General features: G+C 41.8%; 2 protein-coding genes and 1 long non-coding RNA gene across 6 annotated transcripts in view; 2 read left to right on the forward strand and 1 right to left on the reverse strand.

Annotated features, from left to right (window-relative positions):
- Positions 1–119: 119 nt before the first annotated feature.
- On the reverse strand, positions 120–9,511 carry MTX3 (metaxin 3). Of its 4 annotated transcripts, none has more exons than XM_030237237.1 (9): positions 9,395–9,511; positions 8,889–8,958; positions 7,848–7,924; positions 6,239–6,331; positions 5,009–5,191; positions 4,828–4,904; positions 3,838–3,995; positions 3,360–3,448; positions 120–2,000 (listed from the first exon to the last, which is right to left on the reverse strand). In XM_030237237.1, the coding sequence occupies exons 1-9, from the start codon at positions 9,473–9,475 to the stop codon at positions 1,890–1,892; spliced, it is 939 nt and encodes a 312-aa protein (XP_030093097.1). In that variant the 5' UTR covers positions 9,476–9,511; the 3' UTR covers positions 120–1,889. The 4 variants fall into 4 exon arrangements, with proteins under 4 accessions (XP_030093097.1, XP_030093096.1, XP_030093099.1 ...); XM_030237236.1 differs by having other exon boundaries at positions 120–2,026; XM_030237239.1 differs by lacking the exon at positions 3,360–3,448.
- Positions 9,512–9,580: 69 nt separating this feature from the next.
- LOC127061053 (uncharacterized) lies at positions 9,581–13,283 on the forward strand. The gene is made up of 3 exons (XR_007780476.1): positions 9,581–10,012; positions 10,157–10,263; positions 11,058–13,283. It is a non-coding gene; the product is annotated as an uncharacterized LOC127061053 (long non-coding RNA).
- Positions 13,284–16,133: 2,850 nt separating this feature from the next.
- The window catches only part of THBS4 (thrombospondin 4), a 40,089-nt gene continuing 36,407 nt past the window's right edge, over positions 16,134–19,815 (forward strand). Inside the window, exon 1 of the mRNA XM_030237215.2 lies at positions 16,134–16,221. Coding sequence (XP_030093075.1) covers positions 16,134–16,221 — 88 coding nt within the window. The remainder of the gene's footprint in view (positions 16,222–19,815) is intronic.

Genomic DNA, 19,815 nt, shown 5'->3' on the forward strand with positions numbered 1-19,815 from the left:
AGTGTTTTTTGGTTTGGTTTTTTTTTTTTTTTTTAATGGACAAGATAAACTTTTCTACAAGGAAATAAGAAAAACTCTCAAAAAAGTCAATGTATATACCACAAACAACTCTACCAATATTCCACTAAAAATCCAGAATTTTAATCTTGGAATAACAACCCTTTTTACAAAGAGATTTTATAGGCTGAGTGTATGCATTCACAAAAGCAACAAACTAAGGCATATTCTCCATAGCTGTGTTTGTAGAAGAAAAGCTCTGGAAAGCTATGTGACATCATCTCATATAAATCTTGACAAGGTACAGGCAGTAAGAATTTTAAACATTTAAATTACTTTTGCATGTAATGGACTGTCAGTTCATACAGTTATGAGTATGAGCTAAATTAATTTCAAATCACTGCAACAAATACTCTAGTAAGAGCATGAAGCTTAAACAGTATTTTAAAGTGCTCATTAGAAACCCAACATTTCAATTAAGAAATGTTAAAGATATTACATTCCTTGCATATCAACTCCAAAGGTACAATATGAACACAATCTACCATCTTGTCTTTACAAATAGGAAGTAATTTATCTGCATATCTCAAACATGACTAGTAGCCAAAGTGAAGCTGAAAGACTATTTTGATTTGGCCAGAAAAACAACAAAACATCTCCCCCCTCCCCCCCCAGAACAGTTATTCCACACATACTGCTATCAAAATTCTATATCCGAAGCACTGCCACTTTGGCCAATCTCCCTGTCTGTCTTTACACCTACTCATGAAGCATCTGCCAGTACTTTGCCAGTAAAAAATGACAGTTACTCTTGTAACAGAATTGCTTGAGTCTCTAGAACTAGCAAGACTTCTGTTTAAGACAAAATGTAACTGAACAGAAGAAATACGGCCTGCAATATACCACAGTTTGCAAAGAGAAAAGAGCTCTTAACTAAATAGCCCATCATATAGCAAAAATTTTGACAGTTTTTAGTTAATTTTTTAATCAACTGTAGTACTTATTAAAAAATAAGATGAAACTAATTAAGAGGCCTTTGTGACACATTTAAAAGCCTACATCAGCCTTCTTATAAAACCCTAACCTGTCCCTTTCAATCCATAGACGCAGCACATTTGCTAGTCAAGTCTTGTCCTGACAGCAACTAATCAAACGTCTCCATTCACTATGAGTTTTCTGTGATTTTGACCTAACAGTTTTGCAGCATGTGGTATTACTCTGTGCACAGGTTAAGCCTGTTGCACAAAGGACTGATACGAGGTACTGTGAAATGTTAGCACTGTGCATCATTTTAATCCCCATAGCGCACATGCTTTTCAATAATCCCCTTCGAAGTACAACATGACAAATTTTCAAAGATACAAACAACCATAAAACACAAATCCCAAGTTCATTAAAGAACAATAAAAATATTTATGTTTCTGTCATTGATTTCATGTCTCAGCTGCCATGAATGGCAACATTTTGTCTTTTCAGACTTTGCAACTGGACTTTGTCCTTTTCAGACAAAGAGTATACCCACTCACATACAGTAACATGATTACAGTAAAATCAAAACCCACAATAAAATAACAGTGAACATTCCATAAGCAGATTCTTAACTTTAAGTAAACATTTCTGCTAGGCTAAAGGCAAAAATATGCTGTATAAAATCATGTTAACATCTGCAATAATAAGCTTTGTTTAGCTTAGCTTAGCTTCAGTGTAGTGTGTGGCCAGCCTGATCTATGCAATTTCTTAAAAGAACAGGTAGATAGAAGATTGTAAAGCTCTAGTTCTTCTCTACTTGTACCCAATAGCAGATTCTTCCCTTGCTAAACATTCATGTGAAAAAAATCTACTGTGGCACTCAGCTGAGTTACAAAACACAAATTTCTGGTCAACAGGAGATGTCAAGGTGATAAACGACTCATTGGACTGCTTTCTTCTCCTCCTGCAGCAAGCTTGAGCGTTGTGAGCTTACGAGGGGGATGCTGAGGACTCTTACGGAGGTTGTCGTCCATCTGCAGAGAAACAATGAGAGCCGGATCTGGCAACAGCAGAATACAGATTATACGATTAGTCTTTACTTGTCAGAGCTGCCATCATTAATACTGGGTTGGCTGGTGTATGTTTACTGTCAGGACCAGCAACAACTGCTGCTTTGGTTTCTTTCCACTCCAATATATATGTCTGTGTTAGAGCTGCTAATCATTCCCTTACATATGATGAATCCAAACCAGGGATGTGTTTCTGCTCAAGTTATCTGGTCAAGATAACTGAAGGAAGCAACACCAATTCTAAGAGGTCAAATATTGTACAATAACCAAATGCTTGAGAAGGCAGATCAAGAGTCAAACTGCTAACAACAATGGATACTTCTGTATTCAGCAGCATGCAAGAATAAATCTTTTGAAATCAGAGATATTCTGGAGATGCTGAATGAATTTGTATTAGTTACACATTTCAAAAAGTACGTAATAAGGCATTGTGATTAAGACCTTTTCAAAGACTGATTAAAATTAATCTCCTAATAAACAATTTACATTTTCTTAGGAAATCACTCTAATGACCTATGTGTAATGTGGTCTGAAAAGGTTTAGGTGATACAGACTAAAAGCACAGGGGAGATCTGCAGAGGCTCTCTAGTCTATTCCATTTCTTCAAGTCAGGATCAGATTTTCCTCAGTCATGCCTGACAAATGTCTTTGTAACCCATTGTTTAAAACTTCCACAGCCACACTTCAATGCCAGAAAGAGCATCAATACCTAATGCTACAAAAGCTGATCATAGTTAATGATCTATTTCACACACTGATTTTTCTCAAGAAGAAATGCCTTCTACCCTTTCAGTTAGACTGTTCTATCTGCATAAAAAGGCTAATTCTTCACAAGTATTTTTCAGTTAAGTTGTATAGCTTTTGATAGGTGCTGAATGACAGCCTTAGAAACAGAGACCATAAGAAAAAACAGCTAGATGTAGAACAAGCAGAAGAGTGACTGCTGGGTAGTTACTACAGCATGCAGCTGGGAGCAAGGAAAGCTGGTGATCAGTCTTGGTTTGCAGGGCCATTTCTGAGTTTTGACCAATACATTTTCCTCCTTCTTAGCTGAATGTATACTTGCAGAAAGATACCATTCCTCTGTTGGGGTGCACACCTGCAAGACAATGCTCTTTTGGTTGTATTAAAAATACTTTTTTAGTGCAAGGCTTCATTAATTCCTCCTTCCAAATGATGTAATAGTCTTCCTGCCTTTCACTCACTAGAAAAGAAGTAATTAAAATAAAGTCCACTGTACTGTTGCAATTGCCATGCAAGGATATCTGTGAACAAGTAACCACAACAAAGCAGTAAAATTACAGATACTGAAGCAAAAGTAACCTTTTCAATCAAGTTGGATTCCTTATTTACAAGCTGTGTGAGTTTCTGCAGATTAGCATCTGCTGTATCCTGTCCATCTGGAGAATGGCCTGGAGAGTGAAGGCAGAAAGATGAAGAGTGAAAAAGTATTTACAGAAGCTTTTAAACCCTTAAAAAATAAAATCACATTGAAGAGAATTCATGCAGTATTTTAACGCAAAGAATTTAAGTGAAAAAGCCATTCCATGTGAGAAAATAAGAAGTACTAAGCATGAGCTATAAGATTTTGCAAATGCTTGACAGAATTTAAAACTGAGTATTAACACTTGCTTTTAATTTTGCATCCTTTCTGCCCAACTTTAGAAGTTTGTTTATTTTCCCACAGAAAGTCTATCATAAACTACATGAAATCTAATTTGCCTTGTTCCCAAATGGAATCCTGGGTACCAATCCCAGCACAGGTACAGATGACAAAAAGGAGAAAAGAAACACAACCTACCTGAGACAGTTAACCTGAAGTAGCTAGTTAAAATATCATCACAAAATCGACACAGATTGGGAAGCTGTTTCAAATGTTCTTGCAAATGTACCCTCGGGAAGCACACTTTATAAATTGGTGCAAGGAAACCAAACACGAAGGCATCCAAGGTGGTAGGCCTAAAAGAGTGACACAGGAAAACACTGAAGTGACTTGAGATAAGACTCTTATGACTTTTACAGCCTAGTTTTCCGTGTATGTCAAATACCACTCAGGACAGACTATAGTCAGCCCTTCTGTCATTCCACCTTTGCCTATCACCCTGGTAAATGCTTTTTACCAACTATCCACTCCTTTCAGCATCTCTTAACTAGAGACATGCTGACAAGCTGAAACAGTAATGTCAGCATCACAACACAGTCATGCTATCCCATACACTGATAAGCAAGCCCCTCTAAAACACCATAAAATTTGTACTGGACACCAAGGGACCAGGATCCTCCCTCAAAGAGTGGCCCAACTTCAACTGCTAAAGAAGAAATCATGCTTTTCAGGACCTGTTGGCTCTGTGTTACTGGCCCTATCTATCTGCTTCCTGCTCTGCACACATACCACAGGAACACTGTTCCTGCCCTCCCAGGAGGGCAATAGCCACACCTCAGTCTAAAGCATTTTTTCTTACATACAAAGCCAGGAGGTGACATTCAGTGGCTAGAATCATCCAGTGCACCTCACATTTTCTTAGCAGCTGTGGGAAGCATTTCCCTCTCTGTGAAACAAAGCAGGATAAGAGAGACACCACATTGACTCAGTCTAACGATCTCATTTGTGCCCTGTTTGCTCATTCAGATTTATCTGAAAAGCAGACTGTGTGACACAAAACTACTGGAAAGCACTTTTAACATTCTGGCAGGTTAAAAATAAAAGAGAAAGTTCAAGTGTTCATAGAATGGTGTGGTACCTTTTTCATTACTCATTTACCAAAATAATTTTTTTAAAAATCACACTCACGTATCTCCAAAGAAAAACTGAGATGTCCCCAATCTCTTCGACAGGAGATTCAGGCACTCCTTGGCATCCCTGTATATCTGATGAGACACAACAGCCCTAGGTGTAGCCAGGCTGGTATAACTGTTTAAGTTCTTGTCTTTGACAGAACCAACTTATGAATTCCTTACTGAAGAGCCCATACCTGTGCTTCCACTTCAGTGAGACTGTAGAGTGGAGGGCCTCCTTTGGTCAGCATGATCCTGTTCAGCGCTTCTCTAGACATCTTTCCAGGCAGAAACAAACTCAGTGGGAAGGCAATCCTTGAGGCAAACCATGGCTTTGTCACACTGCAGTAATTTTCAGCCTCAATCCAGAAAGTGTGCAGCTGTATCAACACAAGTAAAAATGTAACTGAAATTTGAATGACTTGAGTAGACATCTCATGACACCTGATATGCAAGACCTCTCTCAGAAAAGCAGCAGAACCAGGAATTATTGTAATTTAAGGCTATCAAGCTCTGTAGAGGAATATACTAATCCTCTGAGTGTAGGAGTACATGAGTAAGGAAATAGTTACCTTCCAAATAAAGAAAAACACCAAAGATATTACAGAGATCTATATGAATCTGCATAAAATTACTTACGCACTATGTATGTACAGATACGTACATACACACAGAGAATATATTGAAAATATATTGCAAAAGAGTTGCAGACATACAGCAACAGGTTTGAACTTTCTGGAATTTTGTTTTGGAATTTTATATAAATCTTAAAATACAAGATACTACGAAACTATGAACTTGAAACCAAGGTCAGCTGAAAAGGCTAGCTCATGGTACCATCTGGTCAGAGTATTTTTTGCTGCACAAACTGAAGCCAAAGTCATTCAAGAGACTCAGTTATCTGTGGGTCTTACAGCTCTAATGTAATTACACTGAAATGGTGAGGGCAAATGGCCATGTCTTTAGACATTGTATTTAGAACTGAAAAATTAAACTAGTTATGGGCATTTTAATTTATTAAAAGTTTTAACTCAACAGTTCAAAAGGCTTCCAGTTGTGTGTCTCACATCAGACACATCTTATTCAAAAGTTTTTCAGGAAGTCAAATGAACCAAAAAATGGCCACAATAAGGCATTTTCAGGATATACTGTTTCCCAAACACCAACAGGAAAAAAAAAAAGACCTAAGTAATTGTCCTTTTAAAATGTCTTTCATAAATCTCCTGTTATTACTTGACACTCCACAAACACACACTTATTTCCTTTCTGAAAGTTGGCGGGCAGTAGTTCCAAAAAACAGACTAACAAAACAACTATGTTCCCGCCAGTGCTGTGGCTGAAAGACTTTACGTCTCTCACAATAGGCACCTCTGACAGTATTCAATTCCAAGTATTCGGACCATTACAAAATATTTACTAATATTTACCAGAGCAGGAAGCAATTTCTCTTCAAGTAGTGCAATATATGCCAGTGTATCAGCTCCTTGTTTTGCAGACAAATCATAATCAGCATTGTATTTCTATGAATCAAAAAAAAAATAGACTTATGATGAACTTTCAAAAAACATTATCAATGGAAAGTTACTTCAAACTTAACACCTATCAAGGCAGTAAATGTATAAACAATTTTTGGAACAGAAAGTATGCACTCACTAGAATTTTCCTTCTTCAGGCCAACTCTGTCAAACCTTATTACATCTCACTTTTCCATCTTCCAATTCCTAGAGCTTTGGGCCCTCCTATTTCATAAATATTTCCTGTGTCTCCTTTCTATTGGTTTCCAAGCAAATACAGAGGCAATTTTTCAATACTAGGGGATGTAGCAAACCTCTACATCTGGTTAAAAAATAAGCATCTGGTAAATCTCCAGATGCTTATTTTTTAAGAAGCATCTGACACTTCAGAAGATGTAAGCATTAAAAAAATACATGCATTCCCATATTTTGTTTTTAATGAACACTCCAAAAGTTAAAAAATTGGATGGTAACAATGTAAAGGAGCAAATATATATCAAAATTAATGCAGTTACTGACTGAACTTGTAATTCTAACAGTGGATTCTTCTAAGATCAGTTATAAGGATTGAAAGACTGGGGGGTGGGAGAGTGAGTAGATTTGCTTCATTAATTTATAAACAAAGGGCCAGTGCTGACACTTGAACATCTGAAAAGAAAGAACACAAATGGTATACTTTAACATAAACAAGGGGTTCCCCCCCAACATTATGGCGCCTTTGGTATTCACACTAATAACAAATTCAATCCAAATGAATCTGAAACTTCAGAATTTCAACTGCAGTTTTCGATTCTGTTTTTCAACCCACAAAGATTTGAAGTTTCTCTAACATGGCATTTATCAGATCATCTGACCAAACATAAACTGCATTTCTAATGTAAAAGCAGAATAGTGGGCTAGAGGACCATCTTGGGAATAAAAAGATGATGCCATGGTTTATTAGGTATCTTTATACTTTGTGAAAAGAAGAAATTGTACAGTTTTGTTCTTTGTGTACAAAACATTAAGAGTCCTACAAAAGGCAAGCAAGAGGCCATAACCTGGTGTGCATCAAGAAACACCTGCAGATCTTTTTATGTTACAAGCTATAGAAAAAAATAGAATAGATTAAAAACAATGCTGTATGTATTCGCTTTCAAAAAAAGAGCACTGGGAAATGACCCATTTAAAACTGTTAACCTAAACTATGATATCCTAGGTCTACAAAGTCATCATGACATTAAAAGTGCTATAATTACAAGCAGGGTGATCAGTAAAAAAATGCTAAATTAGGCACATTTTGCTGTCCTTTTCAACTTTTTTTCTAATTTTTATTTTTAAATCTTTCCCACAACTAATGATCAAACTTTCAAACAGCCATTTCTTGTCCATCATTTTGCAATTCTCATGCCTGTATGAGAAAAAGAAAAGCACTGGCTCTGAACTAAATTCCAGGTTTTTAGAAGCCTGTACCAGTGTACAAAGGAGACATGCAAGAGTTCCTGCAACTCAAGGAAAACACATGTTTTTGAAAGAGACCTACCTGCTTTCTTAAAAAGTTTAGTATTTTTGCTGGCTGAGAAATTACAATGTCTTCTGATACCAGGACTGGTAGATCTCCTAGAAGGCATAAATAATACAGTCAATTTGTATGGATGACTTCTGACTAGAAAGCAATCAGTCACGGTATGTACTTTCCTTTTCTCAATAGCATGCTCTCATTTTCCTAAAATGTAAACATAAACACATTAAAATTACACAGCAGGAGAGTTCCACCAAGGTTACATAGACTTTTAAACTTTTTTACGTTTAATAAAAAACATTAAAAAGGGCAACATCAAATCAGACTGAAGCCAATGTTTTTTGCTAGGTATCCAATACTTTGAAAACCACGCTACTTGTCTGGATTTCAGATGTTCATCTTAAGACAAAAATTCCAGATCAGTCCAACTACCCTCTCAATTCATCCATCTTCTGAGCCTCTTTGCAATTTTTCTTCTGTCCTTCTCCTCCAAATCCATTTTAAGCATCTTTTTTTTTCTCTAACCTTGCTACAAAGCATCCAAAACAAAGAAGTCCTCTCTGACAGCTTACCTTCACCTTTTCTCAGTTAAACCCTCTAATTCAACACAACACCAAACATCCCAGCTAGTGTAAGCTGTACTTGCTGAGGCTCACATTCTTCCACCTGTACCAACTAATCAAGCTACGGGTAATTAAAGAGCTCTTCCACACACGTCTAGTTATTACCTTCATAAATATGCAGAGTGAAAAAAGCTTACAAATTTACTTTCACTACACCATCAAATCAGGCTGCCTGAATGAAACAGTTAGTACTTGGCATTACTGCTTTGTTAACTGTCTGTTGCCTCACCCACACACATTTTAATAAACTGTCCTCTGGAGCACTTTATTTATTACTTCCATTACTTCATTCTCTCAAATTCATCACTCTTGATCCTGTGAAGTGATTCAATTGGGGCAGACTGCACTCATGAACGCAAACCCGATGCAAACACAGAAACTGGAACCTACATTTGTAACATGGCTGTGATTAGAGTAATAAAGGCTGCAAAGATGGTACCTTTCGGTGTTCTCCAGGACTTATTTATAGTATTCACTGTCAGGGGAGCACCAGAAAATTTGGCGTAAGCCTGCAATAAAGATTGGAGGATAGGAAAGAAAACCTCTCACAACGTGTAAGAAAAGCGTAGAACAGAGCTTCAGAAGTTGTGTTAAACACCTTTGTGCACTGAGGACCAACCACCAGCAGGTGCGCGACGGGCTTCGGCTGGGCTTCATTACCCTAAGGAAGCTCCAGGGAATGCCGGGCAGAGGCCCCGCTGCCCCCGGGCAGGGCAGCAGAGCCCCCGGGAAGGGCTCGGCGCCCCCGGGAAGGGCGGCAGCGTTGCTCGCGTCTCCCGCGGGGAACGAGGCAGGCGCGCACCGCGGGCCCAACATCCCGCCTCCCACCCCCGGCCTCTCCCAAGGCAAGAAGGAGCCCCGCGGACGTCCGTGTAAGCGGCAGGCAAGCCCCGGGGCGCCGGCGCTCCCTCCCTCCCGGGCCGGAGGGTGGCCGCCGCCCGTTACCATGACGGTGAGAGACTCCGGGTGCAGGGACGGCAGCCCCCAGTCTCCTCCCCAGCAGCTCAGCTCCATGGGAGCCGCCATCTTGTCCGCCGCGCCGGCCTGGCAGCGCGGCGCTGCTCCCCCCGCATGGCGGCGCCCGAGCGCCCGCGGCCGCGCGCGGGGCCCGGGGAGGGAGGAGGGCTCGGAGCGCCGCCGCACGGGCTCCTGCTCCCGGGAACCCCCGCCCTACGGGCTCTTGCTCCCGGGAGCCACCGCCGCACGGGCTCCTGCTCCCGGGAACCGCCGCCCGCGCTTGTGGCGGCGAGTCACGGAATCAACTGGGTTGGATAAGGCCTCTAAGATCATTGCGACCGACTTGGGCCGAGCACCATGTCAACCCGACCATGGCACCAAGTGGCACATCCGGATTTTCCTTGAACACTTCTAGGGATGGTGACTCCACCACCTCCCTGGGCAGCCCATTCTAGTGTCTAATCATCCTTTCTGGAAGGAAATTCTTCCTAATGTCCAGCCCAAAGCTCCCCTGGCACAGCTTAAGACAATATCCTCACACTGCCCACGTACCTTCCCAAAAGGACAGCCCCTGCCCGGTTACGGCCTCTTTTCGGAGGAAAGGAGGTAAGGAAAAAAAGCGTTAAACCTCTTCCCCGAGGCTCCTCCTTTTACCAGGCTAAACAAACTCAGCTCTCTCAGCCCCTCCCCACAGGACTTATGTTCCAGAGCTTTTCACGGCTGTGTTGCCCTTCTCTGTACTTGTTCCAGCGCCTCAATGTCCTTGAATTGAGAACTATGTCCTCGTGTCCTGTCACTAGCCTGGGAGAAGAGGCCTACCCCTACGAGGGAACAAGGTCGTTTCAGGTTGTATCCAGGTGGGGATCAGCCTCTTGGGAAGGGAGGTAACTGACCAGTACCTGTGATCCTGTGGGGAAATGCTGCAGCCATAGTCCTCTTCAAATGCTTTTGGTGCTGTCTGGCTGAACCCTCACCCTCCAACCCTGACACTGCACACAGAGTTGTGACTTTTCATAGGAGCAAAAACAAAAGAAGGATTGTAGCTCTCAATCAACCACGATGAGCAGCCGTCAGCAGTTTGGCACTAAAAACAAGGAGCTCTGATCCTAGGTTAGCAGTTTTGACCAGGTTATAATAATAACCATTCAGTGTGGTTTTAACTACAGACCTTTAGAGGCATCAGGTTGTCAGCTGTTTATTCCAGAGCTTGTGCAGACGTGCCACAGCACATCTAAATACTAAGTCAAGTTTCCATCCTTCCCACAAAACAAAAAAATACCACACACTGACTAAAAAAACCCCTTGCACTGACCACCCTTACTTATTTAGGTCTTCTTTGCATAAGGAGGAGTAAGGATAAAGCTTCATTTTTCCTTTCACCTTCCCAGATCCACAATTTCAGATTCACATGAAGTTTGTGAAAGAAAGTGTGATGATAAAAATTTATGCCACAGATCTGAGATAATTCTGCTCCATTTATGAGGAACATGGGAGAAGAAATACACACCCTCTTTTTTCCTCACAAAACCATACCACTAGCAATATTAACAGAAGCAATTTTTTTTTAATTGCTATGTTACATTTTTGCTTCTAAAGACTTATTTAAGATATATATTCTGAGGATATTTTTAATGTCTTCTCCTCCCTACAGGTACCAGCTAACGTCCCAGTCTGTCCAAGTACTTTGCTTTGGTCCTTTCACAGTGTGAACGGAGATGCACTGAGATGCAAAGCTCTGAAAGGAAATCATGGATGCCAGCAGCTGTGATCCCAAAGATCTCTTTCTATAAGGAGTATTTTACAAAGGGCTTAATACTTATATCCTTGTTGATTTTGATGACCTGGACAAGGGGATCGAGTGCATTCTGAATCAGTTCACAGGTGACACCAAGCTGGGTGGGAGTGCTGATCTGGTGGAGGGTAGGAAGGCTCTGCAGAGGGATCTGGACAGCCTGGATCATGGCTGGGGCCAATGGTGTGAGGTTCAACAAGGCCCAGTGCTGGGTCCTGCCTCTGAGTCACAACAGCCCCAGGCAGCTCCACAGGCTGGGGCAGAGTGGCTGGAAAGGAGCTGGGGGTGCTGGTGACAGCAGCTGAACATGAGCCAGGGTGTGCCCAGGTGGCCAAGAAGGCCAATGGCATCCTGGCCTGGATCAGCCATGGTGTGGCCAGCAGGGCCAGGGCAGGGATTGTCCTCCTGCACTGGGCACTGGTGAGAGCACATCTTGAGTGCTGTGTTTAGTTTTGGGCTCTTCACTACAGGAAGGTCATTCTGGTGTTGGAGTGAGTCCAGAGAAAGGCAGTGGAGGTGGTGAAGGGTCTGGAGCACAAGTCCTGTGAGGAATGGCCAAGGGAGCTAAGGGTGTTCAGTCTGGAGAAAAGGAGTCTCAGGGAGGACCTTATCAGTCTGCAAGTACTTGAAAGGACACTATAGATGGGTGGGGTTCAGTTTTTCCTCCCAAGTAATGTTAGAACAAGAGAAAATGGCCTCAAGTTGCATTGCACTGGGGAAGGTTTATTATGAATAATTATTATTTTTGTATTACTTTATAATATTTAAAAATTATTTTACAATAATTTTTCATTGTATTATGAAAAATTTCTTCACTGAAATGGTTGTCAAGCATTGCAACAAGCTGCCCAGGAAAGTGGTTGGAGTCACCATTCCTGGAAATGTTGAGGACACGTTTTAGTGGTGGATATGGTGGTGGTGCTGGGTTGATGGTTAGACTTGATGAACTTAGAGGTGTAATTTTAAGAAAAACCTAACTATTCTATCAGCTTTTCTGTCATATGGCTTTTCTTGAGGCAGGCTGCAAGAAGGCTTAGGAGGTAAATAGGGAAATAAGCTTTGCATTGCCTTCAGGCCCAGTTTATCTCTGTGTTGTTGTGGAGTCTGGAGCAAAGATTAAAAAAAAGAGGCAATCCGTACCTTCCCTCCCCCATGTCAGGAACTTTTCCTCTTGGTTGCCTAAGTGGAATTCCTATCAGTGTAAATGAAAAGTAAATAAGTGCATTGGAGATGGATATATGACTTGACTTGAAAAAAGTGGAGCTTTTTTTTGTGTGTTTTAGAAAAGCAAAAATTCTTTTGAAACCTGTCTGAAATTTGAAACCCTTGAAACCAACAATTATTTTTTTTAATGAAGCAGGATCAAAACCAGGAGTGTTGACATAAATACGAAAGGATGTATTTTAGAGCTGATACTTCACTTGCCATAAGATTTCTATATCTTAATTGCCCATGAATCCTGACTTTTAATAATCCATATAGTTCCATTAAAACAGTGAGTCTCCTGATGCATATTAGGAACCAAACATGTAAGGAGAATTAAACAGCAGGGTCCTTTTCTATTTCCCTTACCCCATTATTTGGAATTTGAACAAGTTACAGACACTTCTGTAAATAAAATCTGTAATGTTTGCAGCTTCTCTGTATTCTGTATACTTAAAATCTTATCGAATTACATAACCAGGTCAAACATTATAGTGATTGAGGCTTCCTTGCAGATGCTGTTTAAAGATTACAGTCACACACTTATGACTTCCTTACAAATTGTGACCGACATTATGAAAGTTTCTTGGAAACACAATTGATTAATCATGTTTTTATTCTTGCTTCTTATTTAACCTCCAGTAATTTAAGATGGAGTTTGTACTTCAGAGAAAACAGAAGAGTGAAAAGGGAATTGCTAGTAACTCCATCATTTTTATTGAAAATGTTGATTAAAAGGTCAAATAGTCCCTTCCAGACAGCAGATAAACTTTCTACTTTGTGAAATACATTAAAGAAGGTTGTGCTGAGCACCAAATCCCCTTTAATCTGTAACATATTCCAACATAAAACTCAGAATAGAAATAAAAACTGAAAAAATTACAGTGACCTTTAAATGTGCTAAGTTCATCTAAACATGGACTAAGCTTCTGTTTATATACATTGTGAACCAGTCCTCTTCTGTCATACTGGATTTTGCCTTGTGGGCTGTTTGCCAAACACTGCTTCCATGTGCATTCTTTGTGAGTAAGCACAAAGAATAAGCAGATACAGAGCAGGAACAGAATATGGTCCTCACAAATCTAACACTAATGAAGATATAATACTACAAACAAAATCCTCCTTCTGGAGGGCTGGTCAACATCAGTATGATAGACTCCTCTGTATTTAAATCAGAAGTAAGGAATGGTAAGTTATAATTACTTAATATTTCTGTCAGATAAGGAAATCTTTAAAGAAAACATTTCATATGCTTTAATAAGCTCAAACTCAATAAACTCAAAGTACATGATAAATGGCTGCAAATTATTGATGGTGTTCCCTTTAGACGAAAGCAAACCCTTACTATCCTTCTCTCTCTCTCTCTTTTTTTTTTTTTGTCCAGAACTGTAATGATTTTGCAGATCTTCACAGTGTTCTTCTATCATGCACTTAAGTATATGTTTGCAAAAAATGCTCTTTTTTGAGTCAAGGCTTTTCCTTAATAAACAGTTGAACATCATCAGTACTACTCTAGATCCAAGTATTAGCCTTGCAGCATTTGTACTGTCTCCCCATGCTTCCTCATTTTCCATCTTCTTGCCTCTTGCTTACCCCTATTTAGCCTCCCTTTCTTCCCTCTCCACAGCACTCTGCACCTGATGATCTGTTTTTCTCACTCCCATGTGCAGCTCTTGGCCATCTCATTGACGCTATCATATCATCCTGTCATTTGCACTGCAGGGGCAAGGATGTGGGAGTGGAGCTGAGGTGTTTTTCTTGTGTTGAGATGTATACAGAAGAGCAGTAGGGCAAGGAGGAGGAATAGCACCATGCTGTCACACAGGGGCTATGGCAGAGCACCCTTCTGCCTGACAATGGGCCAGGAAAGAAATGGGCAATTTCAGGAGCGGGTCAACACTGCTAACAAAAATAAGCTAAGAAGTAGGGGTGTGTTATGTAATATATGCTACATGGGGAGGGCAGTTAGAGGGCATGTGAATATAGGCCAGCTAAAGGTATCTGAAAATCTCACTGGGGCTGTGTTGGAGAGCAGCCCACAGCTCTCCGTGATGTAGAGCTGCTCAGGCAGCCCCTCTGCAGCGCTCGCAGCCCCCGCCCTGCAGTGTGCTGTGTTTTGCCTCCAACACAATGAGCTCCTCAGGGACTGTTCTCTGTGATGCTCCTTAGATGTATGCACCAAGCCTGATGAGACTGAACATTAATCACCACAACTTTGCTCACTTTAACATAAACTTTCCCTTCTATTGTTGCCAGACTTTTTCTGATGTAAATAATATCAGACAGCTCCAACTTTTCCAACTGAGTGTGGATAGCAAGCTGCGATGTGGCCAAGCAGGGCTTCCTGGATTTCTGACATCAGCAGAGCTGATACAGAGATGTACAGGACAAAGAGAGCTGTGCAGCAGGATAGGAAGCTCATGATGTTTTTGGGTTTCTCGCTTCCTTTCTCCTGTACTTTCTTAACATCAGCAGTGCAGAGGCTAGAATTTTCTGAAGTAGAGGACAAACAATGGGATAATGATATCCTGAGGGAACACACAGTGCTGAAAATTGTTGTAGTTGAAAGAAGAGGGTTTTTTTAAAATTGACTTTGGCTAAGTTATTGAGTTTGGGAGTTTGCTAAGACAAACAGCCTTTTTCCATAGTCTCCATCTGGTAGTTTGAGCACTCCCAATGCTTCTGAACCCTTTAAATGAAACAAAGGAGCAGATGATACATTCCTCAGTTTGCCAGCTAGTCTTCTAGACTAAACCCAATTTGCCCCAGTCTGTAATCTGCATGACCCCTTTTAAGTGACACTCTTAAGTTAGGAAAAGTGGAGTGTTTAAATTCCTACCAAGACCAAGTCTGCACACCAGAGCATCCCCGTTTTAACTTCAGATATGCATGAGAGAGAATCTGTTCTAATATATGTTAAACCTTAACAGTTGACACTAAACACCTGACTGCAGAGCAGGCAGAGAAACATGGAGAGGGCTTTGCAAAGACGACAGCTGTATTGTTGTCAGAAGACACAAAAATCACTTGCTGAACATAGAAAGGGAGGCAAGAGAGGTTTTAAAAGTAAAATTGTGCCAACCTCAAAGTTAAGCATCCTGCAGTCAGCAGAAAAGAGTGAAAAAGGCTGCATTATCTTCATGCTTCTGACACTCTTCTACATCCCTCACCAGGCAGGTGTCTGTCTGAAGGGCTGCTTGCAACAGCGCTGGACTTGCTGTCCCTCCTGAACGTACAGAACTCTTACTCGGCTCTTAAAGCACACCCAATTCACTTTTGGGGCCATTTTCTTGTGACTGGTAGCAAGCATAGTGGCTTATTAACCGCTGAACTCCATGATCTTAAAGGTCCTTTCCTACCTCGCTATTTCTGTGATACTGTGAATTTAAAGCCATTAAACACATTTCAATTTCCAGGGCTCTTCAAAGGGCAGACTCCAGACAGAGTCCTCACAGGTGTTGATTTTGTGGGGGGCATCGCCAAGATCTCCAGTTCTGTCCGAGCCACCTCCACCAGCTCCCGGCTCGGGTTCCGACGGCGGTCCCTCCAGGTCCACCCCAGGGCCCGGCCGTCCCCCTCCGCAGCCCCCGCCTGCCTGTCGGGGGGAGCCCCGGCCAATGGCCCGCCGCCTGCCGCCTGCCGTGCCCGGCCCCGGGGCCGCCCCCGTTAAACGGCGGGGCCCGGTGGCAGGCGGCCGCCGTCCCTCGCCGCCCTGCCCGGCCCGCGGCCGCCATGGGGTGCGAGCGCGGCGCCGCGCTGCTGCTGCTGCCGCTCGCCCTGCAGCTGTGCCCGGGCCGCGCCGCCGCGCCCGCCCCCCGAGGTAAGGGTCCCGCGCCGCCCGATGGAGCGCGCTCTCCTTTTCCCTCTTCCATTGACGAGAGTCTGGGCTTGCAGCGTCCCGACCCCTGCCCTCCGCCGGGAGCCCTGGCTGGCAGCGAGAGGGAGCGCCGCTGCAGGTGCTAGGGGAGCCGGAGCCGTGGCGGGCAGAAGGAGACGCCGCTGCCCGTCGGGGCGCAGAGCGCTCCCGCGGAGCCGCCCAGACTAGCGGTGGGGACCGGAGGAGATGCAGCCTGCAAAAAGTGTTTTTGTAGATGTGCTGGTGGGTGCGTGGATCTGAATAGCCCTTTTCCAGCTGCAAGTTCTCCTAAATGAGAAGTGAATTTCTAAGCCGTGAAAACTTTTTGGGAAAACTCTACTACATAGTAGAGTCCATAGGAAAACTCGTACTTTTAAACCCAGCATTGCCGTGGCAATATTATGCACGTAATAAGTCAGGAGCTGCTGTATTTTAGAGCTTGAGTGAAGTGGGTGGTATTGCTCTGCGATAGCAGCTTGTGACTGCAACCAGCTCGTCTGCCGAGTGCAGCAGTTAGTGCAATTTGGTGCTACTCAAGAGCCTTAAAGCTTCTTGTGGTTTTCGCTACGTTTTTAACCCCCTCCACTGCCTTGCAGAATGACTTTTGACACGTCAATCGGTTATTACTTAAGCAGATCTAAAAGACAGCCAATCACAACAACATTGTTGCATTTTCAGAGCCTTTGTTGAAGACCTTTATGATGTGAAGATGTTTAGAGAATTGTAATGACAAGTTGCATGTTACCGGATTAAAATAAACCCAGCTTTCTAACTTTTCAGGGGCAATGGCCAATGAAGAACCCCACTCTCAACAAGGGATGTTTTCAGCTTCTTGGAGTCAGCGGGAAATTGTTGTGGTAGGGGTTAGGATTTCACCCAAGTGTCTAATCCATTAATAATTACCTTGAAAAGTGCTGAACAGTAGTGGAGCAGTGTTTACATCTACAGCTATGATTAGGTGTGACCAGAAAATAGCCTTGGAAGGTCTTAGAAAGCTGGTGTGATATGGAAACAGAGTTAGAGGAAAGAAGGGGTATATTAAGTTCCATGTTCTCCTGTGTCACTAATTTCACTCCCCCATGCCTCCTCATCCTAGCACTTTCTGTCATGTCTTCTAGCTCTCATCTGAAAAGCTAGCCTTGATGGGTTTGGGCAGATTTCCAATGTATGGTTTGCCACCGTCTCACCATGTAGCTCATCCCTTGTTAGCATTTGGCTAGGAGGGTAAGAAGCTCTATTTTAAAAACCACAGAAGAAAGGTGCCGGAGAGAATTCCTGGTCTGTCTCATGAGGAGGCTCAGTTTAGCCCAGTGGGAGTGCACACTCGTGCCTGAAGGCATGAAGGCATGTCAGAGTTTTCAATCCATTGCATGGATTAGAACCAGCTGCTTGTGCTTTTCAGCTTTGGCAGTCGTATTCTATACATTTGCCCTCAAGTCTGCCTTTCCATGTAGAGGAACAAAGACAGAGTTCTTCAAGAATGAAATGGGAAATCTTTGTGTTTCCCCTGTTTCTCCCAAACAAATAATTGTCTCTATAATGGTCAAGAGCTGTCTCTCTCTGCCAGCTCTGCTAAAGATGTAAAATGACTTTTCATAGCCTAGTCATTCTTCTGCTAACTGCTAGCATGTGTGTAAGTTGTGCTTAAGGATGGATCTGATCACATAGTGTGTCCACATGCTCGTCAGTAAAGATATCCCAGGAAAGAGTTTGATAACATGGTGCCAAAGGATCTGGCTGAGGTACTGTGCTTTGTGGAACACAACTGCCAAACCAATTTGAGTATTAATTTAAATATGCAAATAACAAAAATTTCCATAAATGTTTTCTGTAACATTAGATGTTTCACAGTGTTTAGTCATTAATTTTGAAATATTTTTAAGACTCTAGCATAGATTAATGAGTATCACAATTGATAGAACTTGACAGAAATTCAGCCAGTAGACCTAGAACTGAACAAAATGTATAGTTATATTTCATGCTCTCAAAGTCTTTGGTATTGTATTGCATTGCTCCAGCTGAGGAAACACAGCTGTATTTTATGAATGGCTGTTCCTTGTAAAATGCTGTTGTACAGTTGTGCATTTCAGTCACTTAAGTGGGCAGTTCTCTGCTCTCTCTGCACTAAATGTGATGAAGTACCCAGCCTTTTACTTCTGCTTTCCGTGTCCTTGGTTTCAGTGGGAGCAGTGGTTGTCATGGGATACTGTAAATCTGAACTGAATGAAAGAGAAGTCTTTTGACCAAGTCTACCTTACATATATATTTCTTAGTTGTATGACAGCGGTATTACTAGTGCATGCAAGTCAAGGGCCTCATATTTTTTGTAGTGTGTCCTGAAAATTCTCTGTAGAGTCATGAGATCCTTAGACCCAGTGGAAGTGTAGACTTTAGAGATGATTTCAGTGACTTCATGAAATGAAGGGAAAAAAGTCCTAATTTTTTCTCTTTTTTGGAAATAACATTAGTGTCTAAATGAATGGATGCTTAAGAATGAGGGATGGGAGCAGCATGAACCCACACGCTAGTATAGAGGAACATATATCTGTGGGAAGGTCTGCATGTGGCTGTTCTTTGAGTGCTCTTCAGTATTTTTATTTGTAGAGGTGTGGCTGTTCTTTGAGTGCTCTTCAGTGTTTTCCTGTGTGTAGCTTAGGGAAACACTGGAACAGTAGGATGACCTCATCACCTTATAGACAACAGCAGCTTTGGGGTTGTGCTGCGTAGACAAGGCTCATCTGCAGAGGTCCACCAGTGTTTTTTCAGCCTGGGAAATGAAGCTTATTAGTACAACCACGGGCTTGAAAAAAGCTAAGGCACAGTGTGCTGTCATGTGCCTTTGCCATCTGCCTAGTATTACAGCTCTTCTCTGGTGAGAGCTCTACAGTATTCTTCCAGTGTGGGAGAAAAATATGGCCAAGCTATGGTAGCCTATGGAGTGTCAGTGGTATACAATGGCTCAGTGTGCTCTTATGTTTAAACAACACTTGTCCAAAATCATTTATCAAACTTTACTGCCAGGGTATAATATATATACTGCTTTAATTGCAGCGGGTTGGAATAGGAGATAATCAAGAAACCTAACAGAATCGTTTATTGAGATGTTGTGGATTTAGGAACGTTGAGGAAAACTGCTTTAGATTGTTTCAGTGCCATAAAGGACATAGTCCATGATATTTCACATGTAAGTCAGCTCTTTGCTGATGCATTGTGGAAAAACTAAAATAAAAATTCGAAAGAGCTTTCACTATATCTTCAGGGTTTGTGGGTTTTGTTTTGTTTTTTGTCAGGCCTGTTCTTCTTTGTTTTCTGTGCCAGAAGGGAAAGATGAGTCTTATTTGTATAATATATATTCTGAAGTCAGTGAAGTGAGAAGGTTGTGAACATCATATTGCTTACCTGGCTTTTTGGCATTTTAATTGGTGTCCTGCAAATGCTATCAAAGGATGAGCACTCTAGAAATCTGTCTGAAAATTTTAATGCTGAATCCTTATCTAATTGAAGTGTGAACACAAAGATCTGAATTTATGAAAGCAGAAGTAGATTAAAAAGCTTTCT

Source organism: Serinus canaria, chromosome Z (assembly GCF_022539315.1).
Source record: "Serinus canaria isolate serCan28SL12 chromosome Z, serCan2020, whole genome shotgun sequence".
Lineage (NCBI taxonomy): Eukaryota > Metazoa > Chordata > Aves > Passeriformes > Fringillidae > Serinus > Serinus canaria.

Coding starts and splice junctions, on each gene's coding strand:
- MTX3 (XM_030237236.1), bottom strand. CDS start 9,475: ATGGCGGCTCCCATGGAGCTGAGCTGCTGGGGAGGAGACTGGGGGCTG. Junction 7,925..8,888: donor GTCCTGGAGAACACCGAAAG/GTACCATCTTTG, acceptor TATGCCTTCTAG/GAGATCTACCAGTCCTGGTA. Junction 3,996..4,827: donor CAGTTTTTCTTTGGAGATAC/GTGAGTGTGATT, acceptor TCACTCTTTTAG/GCCTACCACCTTGGATGCCT.